The sequence below is a fragment of the Bombus flavifrons genome, chromosome 7 (genome assembly GCF_040668555.2).
Source record: "Bombus flavifrons isolate JBK064 chromosome 7, iyBomFlav1_principal, whole genome shotgun sequence".
In the NCBI taxonomy this organism is placed as follows: domain Eukaryota; kingdom Metazoa; phylum Arthropoda; class Insecta; order Hymenoptera; family Apidae; genus Bombus; species Bombus flavifrons.
In genome coordinates, this window is record NC_138448.1 from 9,964,141 (window position 1) to 9,983,361 (window position 19,221).

Consider the following 19,221-nt stretch of genomic DNA (forward strand, 5'->3'; position numbering starts at 1 on the left):
AATTTTAACGAAATATATTATGATATTAAAAAGAGCAACTTTTTTATAACGTTACTGAATGCATTTTCTGAAATTATACTTTTTACTTTCAGTTCTAGTATTATGGTTATAAATAAATACTAGAACGCACAAATCTTGTTTTTTATTACAACAGATAATGAATACGCGCAGGTATAAGTCCAGTTATACACACACAGGAACCACATTTTTTCCACGAATTGTATTTTGAATAAACAAGATTTTTTTTTAATATCGTCATATATCACTATATGAGACTATAAACAAATATTAAACACTACCTACATGTAATGGAATAATGTACCACTGAAAAAAAAAAAGTAATTTTGAAGTCTATAGATCAAGATTACATTTTATTTCTGTTATAATAAATGTGTTCATCGATATTTCATACTATTTTCACGATCGTCATATTACTAATGTAGACATCGATTTAAATTCCAGAAGCTTGTATTGTAATAAAATACTAATAATTTAAAGAATTTCAAGGAATATACGAATACAGGTAAGATTACTAATTTTGTTCGACTGTCTAACTTTACTTCTCGCATTCGCAGTATGCGCGTATCGATGAAAGTCGAGAACAGAACAGAAAGATATTCACAAATAGCAGAAAGTAATCAGAACGTTCAGCGTTATACGATGGACTTGATTATGTTTTGCTTTCGTTATTAACGTTACACGACGTCACATTAGATGTTGAATAAATTCAATTTTCCTTATCACTCTGCTTACTGATAAGTACATCTCTTTAAATACTTTTCTACAGCAAGCGATGAAGTAATTTGTAACCAGTTTACCAGCTTCCACCAGAATTTATAGTTTAATTCAGAAGTGATAATAAATGTACCATCAACGGCGTTTAAAGGTCTCCTATACAATTCAGTATTTGTGTATGTGATCTTTATACCAGAATCAATAGTGATTCCGCAGGTGTAAGTTTCACAGTCGTGCACTTATCTAAACATTTTTCTCAGGTTTTTGTCATCTGTCTTGAAAAACTGTTATGTGTCCGCATTTTTTCGTCCTTCTGTTAATACATATGATTCAAAATCGAGCGAATGGGACAAAAGTTTAAAATGAAAGAATGATCATATTTATTGTGAGATTGATGTAATTGAATTAATTTGTGGCACATTGAACTCCGGAAGAACCTCCTTCGTCTTCCTCATACGCTTGTCGTTGTTCTCTTCGCTTCACTTCTTGATCTGGATCCAAGTCCATCAGAGAACAATCTTCTGCTCCCTCTGGAATTATAACCTCTTCTCTTGGTGGTAAACATTGTTCGAGTGTTGAAATGACAGACGGGTCCGTAGATTTCGGGAAATTCACTACAAATTGAATTATAAGCCTGCCGTGTGTGAAAGGATCTTTGTAAATCGGCATTCCCTCATTCAGAATGCACTTTAAGTCTCCATGTTTTACAACAGATCCAGGATATGAAGTTATAACTAAGTCTCGCCCGTCTAAAGTGCGAATTACTTTCTGGAACCCACAAAGAGCTTCTACAAGCTCCAATTGCATCCTCATAATTAAATCGTGACGCGAACGCCTAAAATAATATAATTAATAAGCATTATAATCCAAATATGATACAATACTGTTAAATGTGATAATGTATGTTAAACATAACAATTATATAAAATACTAACTTGAAAATCTCGTGTTCTTTCTCTTCAAGAACAATCATAATATCTCCTGGCTCGTAATCTGGTTCTTGATCACCTTCTCCAGCGAAGACAATCCTCTGGTTATGTACCATACCTGGGTCGACATGAACTTCCAAAATCTTCCTATCTCTAATGGTTTTTCTGCCGCCACATTGTTTGCAGCGATCACGTGGATTAATGCGGTCTCCTTGACCTTTACAGTCTACACATATACTTTGCAGATGCTGTAGCATTCCAGGTCCTAGTTGCTGTATTTGAACTTGCATACCAGAACCATGACATGTTGTACATTGTTCCACAGAACCTTTCTTCCCACCAATACCTGATAAAAATATTTTGATATGCAACATTTCATTTCACACGTTCAAAACATCTTTAATAAATATTACTATATAATATGTACCTTCACACTTATCACAAATGACATTTTTCTGTAAAGCTAACTTGCGTACGGTTCCTTTATACAATTCTTCTAGTGAAACGGATAAGTGATGTATAACATCTTGACCCTTGCGTTCTCTCCTACGACCCCTTCCACCAAAACCTCCACCAAAGAACATATCAAAGATATCCATTGGCGAAGAGAACACATTGCCTCCCCCACCACCTTCTTTTAAAGCTTGTTCCCCGCCTTGATCATAAATTCTCTTCTTTTCCGGATTTGACAATACTTCATACGCTTGTGAGATTTGTTTGAACTGTAACATGAGAATTAAATTTAATAGTCAAACTTTTGTTTTATAACATTTAATTAGAATCTTTAGCTCATTGTTACATTAAAAATACGAACTTTTTCTCCTTCATTAGGATTTTTATCAGGGTGGTACTTTAGAGCAAGTTTTCTGTAAGCCTTTTTCAAATCTTCCTGTGTGCATCCAGGTTTCACACCCAAAACATCATAAAACGTAGTTTCTTTTACCATTTTTATTGATTTATTTTCTTTGGACGATCTTCAATTGTAATTATATTGCTCCTGCTAAAGACCAAATAAAGAGAAAATATTATAATGATTATGCATTTTAATTATCTATCGTTTTTACATATTTAATATCTTTATAATCACTTATCGATATTTACTTTAATGCGAACTGTTAAACATATCAAAATAATGTTTTGGTTTTTTCGTTTTCTTCTTTACAATTATTAAGAATATGTAGGTACTTTTGATAAAATTAATGTTATAACATTTACTGTATATATTATATTAGATTTTATTATTCATTATTTATACTAATTATTTACATATAATATATTTAGATATATATATTAGAGGCTGGTTATTCTAGTGTAAAAACATTCCTCAACTTGAATAACACAAATATGTAATTCATTATTGTACAATTTTCCTTTCACATTAATATGTATGATGTACGTATTTCGTATTAAATACTTAATTTTATGTAGCAGACCAGTTATATTCATGACAATAGATGTACATTTTCTTTTAGAACAAAATTATTTCAAAATAATAAAATAAAATTGCAGGTAAATACACATATAGTATGTCAATTTATATATGGAAACGTAATTAAATCCATGTATGTTACAACGTATTAAATATCAAATCAGTTTTGTATTAATATCTGTTACAATAGTTTTATGAAGTATAGTAAAAGTATCACACAGTTATAAACTATACTTTTTTATTAGATGATTATTTATTTAATTATATTTATAAAATATTAAACAGATGCATAATGAAAAAAAATACAACAGCAAAAATCAAACACCAAATTGAGATAGTAATCGTTATGCAATTTAGGGACGTATGTCCCTGATACATGTACCATGAACTCATTACTCATGTAGTGTTATGTATTTGCATTAAAATTCATTAAGTATAGATAAACGCAAAAGGTTGAAGAAAAAGAACTTTATATTTCTTCATTGTTTTTGAGACAGATAACTTAAGATCAAAATACTAAAATATATAATTGATATTTATATACGTTATACACGTTTTAAACATGGAAATTACGTGTAATGACCTTGAACTTCAAATACTTCTAACTTTGATATCGATATAACATAATTAGAAGTATATATATAAAATGAAAAAGAAAAATTATTTAAAACTTGAGAGACCTTTATAATCGACTTAAAGCTGAATAAAAATGTTATAATTAACGTAGAGAAGTCTTTAAAGTGTATTAATACGCTCGTAGAAAAGTCCAGCAAATTGTATCCATGTGCGTGTTTCGTTTCAAAATGGCGACGACATGATATTTTAAGATGATAAAATATAATTAATTGACATAAAAAAGAAAATTAAAACCTCGTTCCAATCTAACGCAGTGTTTGTCGTATCGCGAACAAAGAACACTACACTTTCTAGATCCTTCTACTAACGCATACATGTATATGCACATATACATACGCAGATACTGGAGGTTTGGACTGCCGGTAAAAAATTGAGTAACAAAAGAGTAATAAAGGACAAAATAATGATTTTCCAAAGCAAAAAAAATTAGCGTTATCTTCCAATTTCAATGGTACAAGTGAAATTGGAGATGTAATTAGAACTTATTACGTCTTAAGTGACAGATTATACTCTGCAACTTCAACCACGTTTGGTATTGACACGAACGAGTAAGGCAATAGGGGAACATCCACCATTTTTCAACGTTAAAGTGCGAGTCATGGACGAACACGACTTGTACTATGATAAAACTTATTGACGAGTATTTCGTAATATACAATATGCTTCAACAAGCATACAACTATTATTCAACCTTCAAACATCCACTTTAAATTCCCGAATCAGTAAAATGTTCTGAAAATCGCTACAATATTCCATAATATTCTCATACTATACCATAAATTGACTCTACACGTTACTGCTATGCGAATTCCTACCTCGAGAAAATTTCGCGAGTTCATAATCGATCGCACGATTCAACCATGAAAATTCTATCCGTTTGGACGTATTTTCTAAAATATTTGGAACCTTACGATTATTTGTGTTCAGTCTTACCTGTATTAGCAGAAAGAAAGCTACTCGTGCAAAATATTCGTGTGCTGTTAATGCTCGTCTCACTCCACGTAATACTATTCGACGAACGGTTGTAAGCGTATAGAACTCTCACCAATATTACTGCCCGTACCGTACCCGTTCTCGAAACTTCCTAGGAGAGTAATGGACGTTACACGGAAGAGAACCAATCAGATGGTCGAAGAATTGCAGTCAGCGCCAAATGCAATTACGGTCTTCCTAAGAGTCTCACGAGTATTTGTCCCAGTATTTCATCGATAAAGTAGTAAATAATTAGTTTATGTATGTTAAAACAAAGAAATTCACAAATTAATATTACACAATTTCTATGTGATTTGAAATTACAGTGAAATAAAGAAAAATTTTTAATTTTGCTTACAGTAAAATACAAATTCAAAAATCCAAATATACGAACAACACTTTTTAAAAATATTTCTTTATTTTTAATAATATTAAAAGTAATACTATTTTAAGTAAATAGTATTTTATTATAAAATAATGTGACAAAACTGTTTTAAATACTTATTGAAAGCTTCTAGATATTTTAATAAAATTTAAAGTCTAAATAAAGACAATGTTACATTACTCTAATTTTTAATGATTACATATCATCTAAAATACTTAACAATATTGTATAACATTTTAAATAATTATTTTGTTTAATTATGCAGTTAATACAAAAAGAAAAATTTTGTATTGTTACATAGAATAATTGCGATGGTATATTTGGTAATATGTATAGTCTGTTCAACGAAACGAGGCAGTAAACGTAAACAAAATTTGATTGCCGTGGTTATAACCATTGGCTGCTGTCTAGTAACATTCGAGAGTCATATTTCGTCGGATAGATTATAGATCGCGCTGCATGTTTCCGTAACAGTTCTTTTGCTAGCGGTACCATAATCAAGCAAAATGGTATGTATTTTATATCTCAAAATTATTAATTAATCGTTGAACAAAGTATGAAATATTTCCTTAAAATGTTATCAGTGATGTATAATTACTTCGTTTTTTACAAATATAATTCATTGATACCACCTCTATCAATATCTAACATTTATATTATTATAGCGTGACATCTTCATTAATGGTATAACACTATAACTGAAGAATGAAATGTAAATAGAAATATTTTGTTTAAATACAAAAGTGAAATTATAAAATTAAATGTTTTTTATATATTTTTAAATATCTTTATGTAAGACAATATAACTGTAATGAAGATAATGAAAAACAAAATAACCTCGAAATTGGATTATTGTTCTTTATTATAGACGGAAGGTGCTGTTACGATCAGAACCAGAAAATTCATGAGCAATCGGTTATTATGCCGAAAACAAATGGTATGTATATTAATATTTATTATTTATTTTTAGTTGAAGTAACATTTCTTTAGATTTTTGTCTTTTGCTGTCATATCACATGTGAAAGTGTATCATGCTATTTATGCGTATATTATCTCAACACTTCAACTAATAATTAATAAAGATAGAAATTTCTATTATTATTACAATTAATATTGTATTCATCTATCTTTTTGTACTCATAAAACAATGTTTCTTTTATAGGTTGTGGATGTATTTCATCCAGGACATTCATCAGTGCGAAAAACAGAAATACGTGAAAAATTAGCTAAAATGTACAAAGTTATGCCAGATGTAGTTTTTGTGTTTGGTTTCCAAACTAATTTTGGTGGTGGCAAATCAACTGGATTTGCTCTGATCTATGATACATTGGACTTCGCAAAAAAATTTGAACCTAAATACAGGTTAGCTAGGCATGGACTATTTGAAAAACAAAAACAGACAAGAAAGCAGCGAAAAGAACGTAAAAACAGAATGAAGAAGGTTAGGGGTACAAAGAAGAGTAAAGTAGGAGCTGCATCTAAAAAGGTAAGATAATACTGTACCTATTTTCCAATTCATTATTATTTTTAAATAATACCTCTTACTTAATGTCATTACATTCACAATATAATTAATAAGTATTCAAATAGTTTTAAAATTTTTGATAATATAAAATAATTTGCTGATGGCAGTAATTTAAATGATTTGGAGATAGCAATATATATTTATTTGATGATAACGTCTGTATATATATATTATTTGTTTGTAATTTTATTTCAATTTAAATATTTTAATAGTATCTGATAAATACATATATATATATTTTTTTTATTAATTTTTTTCTGTCAGCTGCAAAATGATATTGATTTACATAGATTTCTTATTCATACTTCCATTGAACTGGATTATTACATATATATTAAGTCATTCGAAAAGTTTCTTTTGTTTTATAAGGAAATAATGGATGCACAACATTTTTCGTTATATTATTTTATCGAATCATTTTTTTCGTTATATTATTATATTATTTTATCGAATTACGTATGATCCATTTTGTTCTATCAAGATAAAGATCACAGTGTTTGACAGATTAGGTTTCATGTTTGTATAAAGATACATTGTTGTAAAAGATGTATCTGTAAAAGAGACACTTTTCGAACAACCTAATACTTAAACCAATTCTTCTTTGGATATATATTTGTGAATTCAATGAATACTTAATTTAAAACATTTTATTAAAATATTTGTTGATAAATTTTATCATTACAAATTTCAATCATTGAGAAAAGCAATATAATAAACAAAAATTAAGTATTAAATTAAATAATATTAAATTAAATTAAAAAATTAAATATAAATTAAAAATGATTAAAATTAGTGCGAATGAAAAAAAATTTTATATTTATTTAGATTTTAATTCTGTATTTTCATTTCTCATCAGTTATACCTTCTAACTAATTTGCAAATTTTTTAGAAGAACGTACTAATAATTAAATTTATGAATTCATTCTCTTCAACTCAGTTTTATAATATTTGAACTGGGCAGATAATTTATATATCTATATAATCAAAAACATTTGTAAACATAACAATTTTTAAACATGAAAAAGAAATATAGATAATAGTAATATTAACACATATCTAGTTTTTTAGTAAAATATAAAGTATTTTAATCTTACATTAAGTATGACAATGAAATTGTTTTATATTGATTTGATTAAATAGTTTTTAACTAGTTTCAAATTATGTAAATGTATTTTTATATTATTTCTATGGTATGAAAATAAATTATTATGATACTGAGAAACTGGATTTGTGAATTAATAATATAACTGTTATATAATTTGGATACAATAAATTTTTTACTATTATATGTGTAAAATGTACATATAAAATATTATATAATATATATAATTTGATTATATGTAGAAGAAACACATAATTTTTGCATGCTATTCAGTGGTATACGCTTTTTATTTACATTCTAGGGAAGGAAGTAGTCAAATGGTCATCATTTGTACTACAAGCCTGAAGAGGGAACTTAATTAAGATGCTCATATATGGTCAGCATGCAAACTTCTAAGTTTTAGTTTTACTTTTATGTTTTCTTGATTTCTTCCTTTCTAGATTTGGTTAAATATATTCTATGTTGTGATCTTCTTTATGTAATATGAATTTTAATTGAATTCCTGTAGCATAGTTTAATTGGATTCCTGTAGTATAGTTTAATTGGATTCCTGTATATTTCATGTATTGTAACAATTGCTTCTCTTCCCACATTCTTATTAATTTCTTGTAGAATAATTTAGAATTAAAAATTGTCCATATATTTTCCAATCATGTGTTAACTATTTTTAACTGTAGTTTATTATAGAATTATTAGTTTTGATACAACCAAAGTTAATATTAACTCTCTGCCTTAAAATTTAGGGACATCTAACAGAATCTTACATGTTATATTTCAGTAATATCTAAAAAGTAGATCTTATGTATATATTACTTGTATTATCATTATTTAAGAATAAGTGCAAGATAAAAAACATTAGAGAACCAAGTAAAATAAGAACACTTAATCCTATATTGAAGATCTCCTACACTAGTAATATGTATTTATTGTTATTCTGATTCATGCCTCTAGTAGAAGTAGAACATTTTTGCATGTGTGGGGTGTAATGTTAATTAATGTTGAAATTGAACATTTTGTTGACATATTTTCTTTTTTTATTACAGTAAATCCATAATACATCATGAAGACCACGATTTGTTCAACAAGGACGTAAAAATTATTATAATCATTTATTGCCCCAGATAATTATGATAAATTTTATGGAATAAAAGCGTACTCTTCTTGATGGAAACATTTCATTTCAGTACCCTTTTCTATTATACATCACTGTTTATATAACATTTTATCCATAAGCATTGTGAGAACATTGTATGATATACAAACATATTCTAATAACATGAATGTGTATTTTCATATAAAAATGACCAATTTAATAAAAATGCCGGATTTAAAGAAATTACGAGATGTTGTTATGTGTTGACATAAAATATTATATTATCCCATAAGAACTTCTACAGACCCTTTGTGAACAAAGTCGCTATCGGTTTCACTCTCTTCCAACCCTTTCATTGTTAATGATGAGCTCTCGGAAGAATCAATCTGTTCAGTGTTTCTTATCGTTGTTTGCGGATCAATTTGTTGCGTCACAGGCGTGGTTATAGATGAAATCGTTTGCGATGATTCCGTAACTTCAGGATCATTTGTAAAGTCAAAAGTTTGTTCAGTTTCTATTTTAGTCGTGTCTTTTGGCTTAATGGTACTTGGTGTTTGAAAATTTAATTCATCAGAACTGTCTTCATATCCGTTTTGATTAAATCCTTTTTGTATAAAATACCAGTCACCAATACGAAATCCCCAGTCTTGATTAGGATCAAAAGATAAGATGGCTACAATTTACAAAAATTTGTATGAATTAAACTAAGGAAATATTAATGATATAATAATTAACGTTAACACATTATAACAAAAGATAATTTATGTTTAATCTTCATTAATCTACTGTTTATTTTTATTCTAATTTTCTACTCTATTATTCATGAAATTTATAAAAAAGTTATAGACTTAGTATTACACAATAATCTTTATTTACATAAATTTAATAGATGCCATCCATGAGTTTTTATTGCATTTTGTAATTCAAATTTATCTAAGTTTAATATTTCAATTGTCAAAGGAGGCGCTGACGTAGTTGTTAATCCAAATAATCGTTCGTGAATTTGGTTTCTCAACTTAAACAGCCAATCTTGTATCTCCAGAAAAAATTTAGCATTTTGGAAACCTATTTGTAATCTATTATTTTCTGTAATAAGAGAAGTTAATTATTTCTCCTGAGCTGTGAGATAGCGCATTAAAATGTATTACTAGATATATAAGTAATTTATAAATATTACTTTATATAACAAAATCTTTAGATAAAAGTTTTTGCAAATATATTTAAGTATTTAAACAAAATGTTACTTTTTATTAAAAAATCTATCACATAGAATTTCATCACTAAATTTACATTTACAAACTGTAACACCTCTATTATAAATTTCAGTTGATGTAGATAGATCACAAGTAACAAGTAGTAAAATAGTAATAAGAACACACATCTTTTTCTTAGAAAATACTGACATCTGTGAATAGATGCTCATGCTTTTATATATACACTGCCGGAAACAAATGTTCATTATTGCAATAATTTTATAGAGAATTAAGTAAATCCGGCGCAATTACTGTTATACAACTTGGATGACCTTGTTTGTCGCAATTCTGACGATATGACTGTTGTAGAAACAAAATCGACACGATAGTGAAGTCATGAGAATCAGATTCTCTCAGATGTAATACAATAATAAATGTAATTTAGAAATCCAACTCTCTTTATACAGTCACATTTTGACATGTATCTTCAAAATTAACAGAAGTACGAGACGAGTACAAAACGAATACGAAATCAGCACAAAATTTAGAGATTTAATTTTTGTTAATAGCATACGTTATTATAATATTTCATAACATATTGTTATATTTAATTAACTTGTGACAAGACACTAATAGAACTAGTCTGTAGATTTCAAGACATCCAGCCTTATTGGTGAAATTCAGGCAATAGAATTTATACAAGAACTATTGTCTATTTGATATAAACTATCATGTATTTAATATAAAGTATCATATATTTGATAAATACTGTAATATAAATCATTATGCATTTATCGTATCATGTATTGTAAACATGTAATACACGTTTTAATTCTTAAATTGTGCCATCCAGGAAATACCTTAGTAGATCAGATTGGATTAAGTTTAGTACTGTATAGTGTAAATATTATGTCAAATTGCCATTAACATCAATACAGGGCACGGTCATATAAACTGTTTAGACAAGATATTTATAACGTTAAATGTTTATTTCGTAATATTTCTAAATTTTTAACAAACTACTTAGGTGTACTAGATCAACATTTTTAATTAAGTTAGGTTTAAGTGGCTGCATAAATCCATAGTAACGAATATCATCCATCTTAAGTGGGATTTGTATCCTACATTGAATTGTGCTGAGTATTGAAAAGTTCAAGCCAACCGAATTTCCATGTTAAACAAATTCAGTACGAGGTTTTCTAATGTAGCAGATATGATCTATAATTTGAAGAAATGTTATAATTATGCTTCAAGTGCACAGCAGATCATCGTTGCAGCAGATCGGATGTCTACAGCGCGAGTGTCGCAGGCTACGTGTATGTACCACGCAGATATATTGATTTTCTCTTAAACTCCAAGTAGAATTGAATTCTCTGATATTATATCATATTACCTCCTTTATCATTAATTCTTCTTTGTCGTTATTTAGAATCTCGTTTATGAGGTTAGTAGAGTTAATAGAGACAAACAGCTTTTCAGTTAGACTGAACGGTTCTATATGTAAACCGAGTGAAAGTTAAAATAACAAATTGTCTGCTTTTTCACATTTTTGCTTTGATTACAACGCTAGAATATTGTCATACTGTGACTTGTGAAAGTAGGAAGCCAATTGTGGCTGACACAATATCGAAATAGGTATGATATTTTTTACATCCTAACAGACTAGGCCTTTTTGGCTTCGTCAACCATGTGATCTTCAAGAAGATTATAGTAAATATTTTATTACATTGTAAATTATATGTACAGTAGCCAATTTACTGAAAGGGCGTGAGGCTGCAACTACAGGTTGGGACGCAGCCTAAAGTCTGCTTGGAGCAAGTGGGCTGCTAGTTTCAATCACATGTGGAAGTGGGTTCGTTCATAGCGACACGCTCAAGAAAATTCTCCCAAAAATCTCAATTATTGAAAATCTGAGATTTCAGTTCAACTCGAAACAAGTCTTCAAGTGATTTTTGATTGAATACGCATCAGTTTTGCCAGGAAAAATCTATTTTTGTACATATTCTACTATAAAACACACTCGTGAACGTATGCCAAATTGTGTGGAGCTCAGTTGAAACATTGACTTCGATGCAGCAGCTAATGTAAGTACAGAAGCTAGATATAATTTTTATGTTAGAGAACCTAAAGCCTAGATAAGTAATCTAGCTTTATATACTTGTGTAAAGTTAAAATTGCTGACAGTTTAAAAACCTTTATTGTAAAAATATATTTGTAACATAACGCAATCTATTGATGCGACAGTCAGTTGTCCTATTAGTTCAGTGAAAAAGATATGTTGAATAAGTGTGTTTATTTATATCTGTGGTATGATTGAAACGTCTTATGAAATACTGTTATTGAGAAATGGCTGTAATTCTAATATTTCTAAATAATTTGGGCCTCACTCAATGAATTCACCGAGTTGTTGTCTTATGATGTGACGCAAACAGGAACGGACTAATGTTTTAAGGATCCCTTTTCAAGATGTACATATAATTTGCAACCACTATTTTGTGTGCCTTGGGTAAAAGATTTAACAAATAGCGCAATAAAATTAAATGAAATAAAAATAATTACAATCTGTAATGCGTGGCACTGAATAATTTGATCGTATTCGTCATGTTTGGTATGGTAATACACAATATCAGTGTTTATAAAAATATTTATTTCATTATATTTGTATTTATATTGTGTTTGGAAAGATTTCAACTTAACAATTTCAATTTTAATAAACTGAAAAATTTGTTATGTTATGGTACCTAGGTTATTATCGAACTTGCTTAATAAAAGTATGCTTACATTTATTAACTAATATTATTTATTAATATAGATTATTATAAGGATTTATTAAAAAGACAAAATTAAGTTTATTATCAAAATTTCATACATTAGGTCATGTTAATAATTTATGTTATTTTTTACATCTTCAATTGTGTTATATACTATAAATAAATATAATAGTAAATACTTTTATTTATTATTACATGTTTAAAAAATGATTAATACATACATATTTGAAATTGTCAAAATATTCATATATCAATGTTTCATTAAATATTTCATTATTTAAACAGTCAAGAAAATTGAAACAAACATATAGAAGAATTGGAAAAATTACACAATAGAATTATTGTGTCTACATAATGTCTACATAAACTATGTAAATAAATAAATTCCATGTTAAATGCAGTATTATATTTTATTACATACAAACGAAGAAAAAGTTGGTATTATGTATTATAATTGATGGATGTTTTTGTTTTAAACTAACCTCAAATTAATGTAATATATCTTACATATTCATATATAATCGAGTTTTACGAAACTTTCATTCAAATGTGTATAACCAAATATTAAATACTGTATTATAATATTTACGTAAGTAATCTGTATATTAAATGTATTATTATTTTTGCGATGATTCTAAGATAGTAATATAGTCAATATAAAATAAAACAATCCTGTGACTACTTTTGTACAAATTCTAAGTTTATTTACCTTAGCATAACTATTACCAATTGTTTAATATAAGTACTATAATATATTTGTTATTATATATTATAATGTGCATATATATATAATACTACATACTATATATAGTTTTGGAGGGAAGTGATAAGCAGTGAAACGGGGGAAATAAAATGTCGGCTCGTTTAGTGTGATTTATATACGGTTATATTCAGAATGTATTGACTTCAAATTTTTATTTAGGTTTTAACCTTCTTCTTAAATTAAAATGTTCGAAAACGTATCTCCTGATCAGAAAGATGAACATTACGGAGATGATGAATTTATTGAAGAATTTGAACATAAACCATTACTAACATGTATACCTAAAGTAGAACCTCTATGTTCTAGTACAACTGATTTAATTGAAGATACATCAAATGTGGTAAGTAATTATATAATTATTAATAATTATTAATATATATATATTTTTTTTTCAAATATATAACATTCTTCTTTTTTTCGATATATAAGCTAGATATTTTTAGATGTAACTAGTTTTAAATATATTATTAGATGAAGATAGCTTACTATTGTCAAGAGTTCAGTAAATTTTGGTTTGGTATTATAATTAAAAAGTGCACTTCATATTTATGTATTGTGAAAGGGGTTGATCAGCTTATGTCTCAGCTTGCTAATGGCGGGAATTTTAAATTGACATATCTTTTGTCATAACATAACTTGTATCTTCCAGTATTATATAAAAATGTAAATGTGATATTTTATTGCAGAGTAAATATTTTTTTTTATGATAATACAAATTTGACTACAATTCGTTTGAATTATTAAAATTCAAAAGAAGATTAATATATTACAAAACATATATACATAAATATTGATATATAACATAATTTTTTATTAATAATAATTGTTTGAAGATTTGAGGATGAAATTATATGAGAGAATAGAATACTCTTATGGATGTGATTTTAAATTTGGTTTTTATTACCTGGTATATAATATAAAAGAAATTATCATTTTATAATGTAATAATAATTTTAACTTTAATATTGAACATACTAGATATATTATTTTATGAAGCACATATTTTATTATTATTCATTAAGATAATTATACATTTATTTAAGAATACTTATGGAAGAAAGTTATATAAACTATACTAAGTTACTTAACTTTATAAGTTATGGTTAATATGACATTGTAAAAGATAAAGAAGGATATTAAACTGTACTTCACACTATTTATTAAAACAATATAAATTTTATTTAAGTAAAATATTAATGAAATAGAAACTCGTGTACATATATAACAGTTTTTATGTGTTTCATAATTTTAGGAAGGAGAGGTAACACCAATTCCTTTGACTATTCCATATAAAATAAAAGATCCTATTATTTTACTTGAAAGATGTGATAAAATATGGGAAACACTAAAAGTTATAAAAAATGTACAAGGTACAACTAAGACTGATACATCTAATGCACTGCCATCGGAAATAACAACTTCAAAACCATTATATATCGAATACCAACCAGTATTAGGTAACAACAACACGGAATTGCCAAATTTTAAATTTTATGTGAAATCCAAAAAAAAGTTATTTCATTGTTCTATATGTGGAAGGCAATATACGGAAAATCGGAGGTTGAGATATCATTCAGAAAAAATACATGGTATTTATATAGCACCAAGACGATATCTCAAAAATCCTGATAAAGTGAAAGAGAAAGATCCTAATATTGTTGAGAAAGAGGAAGATAATTTTGAAAAGGTTTCATTAAAGAAAAGTGAAAATAAATTACATACTGAGGCTTCATTGTTACAATATGTGTCGTCATCAAATAATAATAATAAAGTTGTCCCAAATCTTCATTCAAGAAGAAGTAAATCTAATAGTCTTGTATGCAATAATAATGATATTCATATCAATGGAACTATACAAAATGAACAAGAAAAGAAACTAACTAAAGAAGTAAGACAAAATGAAAAAGTAATCTGTACACGGAATTCTACAGCTTTATCAACATGCACATTGTGTCAACAGGTTGTAAGGAATATAAGAAAACACTTAACTGATTATCATAAAATCGAATCCCCTGATTTTATGTTAAAGAATTTAAATGAAACGTGTACTGTCTTAAAAAGCAATAAATTAAAAAGGAAATTTTCTAATGACGAAAACGAAACTGTGGGTAAGGTTATTAGAAAAGAACATGATATTCAAAATAAAAGACGAAAATTATGCAAGAAACGCAGGCAAGGTCCTCGTCAATGTGACATATGCCTTGGTATTTATACAACGAGGAGTTTTTATGAACATATACGTATTCATCGTAGTCGTGGAGAAACAAAGGAGAATTTCCATTTATCCACAAGCAGATATTTCAATTCTCCAATATACTTACAATCGAAATTTAGTTCTATGCACACGCCTTCTGAATATACAAATAATGATAATTCTGAATTCCATAAAAATAAAGAGAAAATTATGCAAAATGAGAATAATAGTGACAATATATCAGATATAAAATATTATGACAAACATAAGCATATTTGTTTATGTGGGAGAATATTTCGTAATCCCTATACATTGTTTATGCATAAAAAAACATGTACTATCACAAATGATGTGAAGCAACCAATAATAGAAAGTAATGTAAATAGGAAAAGTCGATATGATACAAGAAGTGGTTCTGGTAGAGATTCTGGGCTTGGAATTAACATAACAATAAAGAAAAAGAATGACTCTTATGAAATTATTGACAAAGATAATACAAGTGAAGATAATGTTACAAGATTACAATTACAAGATTTCAATCATCCAAAAGACTCTAATGTGTCTAATGAAGTTCTACAATTATCTAAATATAGTGAGGAACATAGTATTTTGAAGATCCAATCTGCTGATGAAAATATTGATATTGACATTGAAGAAGATTCACCAACGAATTCCTGTAATGATATTATTTCTGGTTCCTCAAGTGAAATAATAAGTAATTTGTGCAAAGAAGAAAAGCAAGAAGAAACGAAAACGGAATCAAATAATATATCTTACAAAAAGGATGTTAAGTCAAAACTTGACAAACAATCTAATAGTGTTACAGTAAATTTTGCTAAAAGATATAATATTTGTGTATGTGGTTCTAAATTTTATACTAAGAAAGCTCTCGAGATTCATACGAATAAACATCATTCAAGATCAGAACTGTTATGTGGATACTGTAAAGTTAGTCTTCCTAATGCTATTGCATGGAATAAGCATTGGTGTTCTGTTAATGAAGGAAAACGGTTTATATTTGTACCAATGGAGCTCAAGTGTCATCATTGTAGTGATATTCTAAACACATATAAAAAGTTTGATGAACATATTAAGCATAAACATTCTGATCCTATAGTACCATTTCAATGTTTCTATTGTCCTAAACGATTCTCTAATACCACATCTCGTAAAATACATTTTGATACTGATCATGAAGTAACCACCTGTTCTATATGTAATAACAAATGTTATGATGTTATGAAGTCCAGGCATGAAGCATATCATTATGGACTTGGATTTCCTTGTCATTATTGTAAAAGAACTTACGGCAGTAAAAAGTATTTGTTAAGACATATGAGAAGAGTTCCTCATCATTCATTGTTGTCATCAATGGAAAGTATCATGAACTAATTCACATGAATCACCTTTCATAAATTTTTTAAATCTATAATTTTTTAAATCTTATAAAGAAAAGTGAAATACTCAAAGAGTCATGAAGATGTCATAATAATTTCACTGAAATAGATCATTTAAACATGTAGTTTGATTTGTGAATGAAATTAACTATGATATAATTTATAATTCATTTCACTATTTTTCCTTTTTTTTTCTAATTAAGACAGTAATAAATAATACCCTTAGTTATAAAATATCATTTTATTATATATGTTACATATTTTCAATGTAATGAAATATGCATATTACATAGAAAAGGTATGCTACATTGTCTGGTGTATAAAATAATGTGATTATATATTAAATAAGTAAATATGTATATAAGTGTAGGTTTAAGCGATGTAAAGGCGAATAAAAGTTACATAATTTGAAATATTATAATAATATCTAATTTTTATTCTTTAGATACACAGTAGAAAATTTAACTCAATTATAACCATAAATAAAGTTTTAACATCAAATGATTAAGAAAATATTGTAAGAAGTCGTAGTGATTGAGCATTAAAAAGACGACTGTTTTTATTATATATATATATATAATTTAAATATGTATATTTTAACAGATTTCTGACAGAGGGATTTATCTAAATACATTTGTATACACCCCCGAGTAATTCGGGTAACACAAGACGTATTGATACAATGTGTTAATAATAGTACATATGTATTTAGAGAGATAGTTTATAGCTATAAATATAGTTTTATTTACGTTAATTATAAGCTATTTTATTTAATTATCTTTAGTTATCAATTACATGTATACAAGAATGAAAACAAAATACGGAAGTATACCTACAAAATATTAACGAGGCAAATGCTTTGTAGTTAACAAATATGTTATACAGTTATTATTAAAACCGTTTTTTCTTTTTAGGTAATAATAATTTATCAATATTGATCGTCATGTAAGTTTTTAGTTCGATTCGTTTTATATCGTAGAACATAAGAATTAATTAAATATTGTTTTTTTTTTATTGTTTATATTAAAGATGTGATTTTTTTGGATTAAGGAACATTTTTTAAGTATTTATGTATTTTTATTTAGACACGTCGTGAACTGTTTCACATTAAAATATACAGTTGGAAACATAAATGTTGGCACTCTATTTAAAACAGAATAACTTATTCAAAATTCGATCAAAAGTCTTGAACTTTTGTGGGGAGCTAGGACTAGTTTACTAGGCGAGATTTAAAAACATTTGTGAAAAAATTGCAGTTGGTTGATGTAGCGAAGAAAATATTTAAGGTCATTTTCACAACTTTTTTTATCTGAATCTAACGAAAATTTAAAAAATACGTGTTGTAGATTTATATCACACATATGCCGAAAATTTCACCGAAATCGATTGATGCAGAAACAAGCAATAGGCATCGAAAGATGAACAAAATGTAGAGTTATCACAGTTATAGGCCGTAGAGTAATAAATAAAATTGCAGAAATCTGCCATTTTTATCATTTTTAATCGTTTATAGCTCATAGCAACGTTAACCGCTTTTGATGAAATTTTCAGCATGTGTATAACTAATATAGATACTAATTTAGGTACTATTTTCTTCGCGATTTTGACCATCTCTAATGTACAAAAAAAATTTGTTGCTCTTCATCTAGGAAATTAATCCTTCTAACTCTTCAAAAAAATTCAAGTCGTTTGTAGCAATCCTAAAAAATTATTGTATTTTAAAAATCATACTAATATTTATTATGTTCCTAACTGCATATCAATTATTTTATACATTATGTATTATACCTTTACAAATATAAGTTACAGTGAACTTTAATGTAAATAATAATTTATCTTTTATAATTTTATAATACAAATTCAATACGATTTCTCATTCCAGTATTTAAGTGTTAATAATAATAAATACCATCATGTGAATCATGTGCAAATGTAAATGTAATGGCATGTTAATGTTGATTGTGAAGATAAAGGAGAAAAATAAAGCAACTTCGGTTTGAATTGTATAAAACTATAACTTTCACTTTCAAATTATTGATTTATGATATGACTATTAAGTAACATTTATTAATTTATTAAAATTTATTAAAGGTGCCG

The 19,221-nt window shown here is 27.2% G+C and overlaps 4 protein-coding genes across 9 annotated transcripts; 2 read left to right on the plus strand and 2 right to left on the minus strand.

The window, feature by feature from the left end:
- Positions 1 to 127: 127 nt before the first annotated feature.
- Positions 128 to 4,832, minus strand: Droj2 (DnaJ heat shock protein family (Hsp40) member A4-like). Its single transcript, XM_069116298.1, has 5 exons — positions 4,663 to 4,832; positions 2,479 to 2,664; positions 2,092 to 2,386; positions 1,671 to 2,010; positions 128 to 1,570 (listed from the first exon to the last, which is right to left on the minus strand). Exons 2-5 carry the CDS (start codon positions 2,608 to 2,610, stop codon positions 1,141 to 1,143), a joined length of 1,197 nt encoding a protein of 398 aa, XP_068972399.1. The 5' UTR covers positions 2,611 to 2,664; positions 4,663 to 4,832; the 3' UTR covers positions 128 to 1,140.
- A 620-nt stretch (positions 4,833 to 5,452) lies between these two features.
- Positions 5,453 to 8,884, plus strand: RpS24 (ribosomal protein S24). Of its 2 annotated transcripts, XR_011173715.1 has the most exons (5): positions 5,453 to 5,595; positions 5,955 to 6,023; positions 6,249 to 6,572; positions 8,015 to 8,089; positions 8,757 to 8,884. XR_011173715.1 is itself a non-coding variant. In XM_069117676.1 (4 exons), the coding sequence occupies exons 1-4, from the start codon at positions 5,593 to 5,595 to the stop codon at positions 8,757 to 8,759; spliced, it is 399 nt and encodes a 132-aa protein (XP_068973777.1). In that variant the 5' UTR covers positions 5,453 to 5,592; the 3' UTR covers positions 8,760 to 8,884. The 2 variants fall into 2 exon arrangements, 1 of the variants encoding a protein (XP_068973777.1); XM_069117676.1 differs by lacking the exon at positions 8,015 to 8,089.
- Positions 8,885 to 8,899: 15 nt separating this feature from the next.
- On the minus strand, positions 8,900 to 10,700 carry LOC138182098 (uncharacterized). 2 transcript variants are annotated; one of them, XM_069117672.1, is made up of 3 exons: positions 10,115 to 10,700; positions 9,683 to 9,892; positions 8,900 to 9,479 (listed from the first exon to the last, which is right to left on the minus strand). In XM_069117672.1, the coding sequence occupies exons 1-3, from the start codon at positions 10,263 to 10,265 to the stop codon at positions 9,088 to 9,090; spliced, it is 753 nt and encodes a 250-aa protein (XP_068973773.1). In that variant the 5' UTR covers positions 10,266 to 10,700; the 3' UTR covers positions 8,900 to 9,087. The 2 variants fall into 2 exon arrangements, with proteins under 2 accessions (XP_068973773.1, XP_068973774.1); XM_069117673.1 differs by having other exon boundaries at positions 10,051 to 10,699.
- Positions 10,701 to 10,937: 237 nt separating this feature from the next.
- LOC138182096 (PR domain zinc finger protein 5) lies at positions 10,938 to 18,655 on the plus strand. 4 transcript variants are annotated; one of them, XM_069117669.1, is made up of 4 exons: positions 10,938 to 11,634; positions 11,746 to 12,083; positions 13,693 to 13,873; positions 14,786 to 18,655. In XM_069117669.1, the coding sequence occupies exons 3-4, from the start codon at positions 13,718 to 13,720 to the stop codon at positions 17,117 to 17,119; spliced, it is 2,490 nt and encodes an 829-aa protein (XP_068973770.1). In that variant the 5' UTR covers positions 10,938 to 11,634; positions 11,746 to 12,083; positions 13,693 to 13,717; the 3' UTR covers positions 17,120 to 18,655. The 4 variants fall into 4 exon arrangements, with proteins under 4 accessions (XP_068973770.1, XP_068973771.1, XP_068973772.1 ...); XM_069117670.1 differs by having other exon boundaries at positions 11,749 to 12,083; XM_069117671.1 differs by having other exon boundaries at positions 10,938 to 11,315; positions 11,429 to 12,083.
- Positions 18,656 to 19,221: the final 566 nt, after the last annotated feature.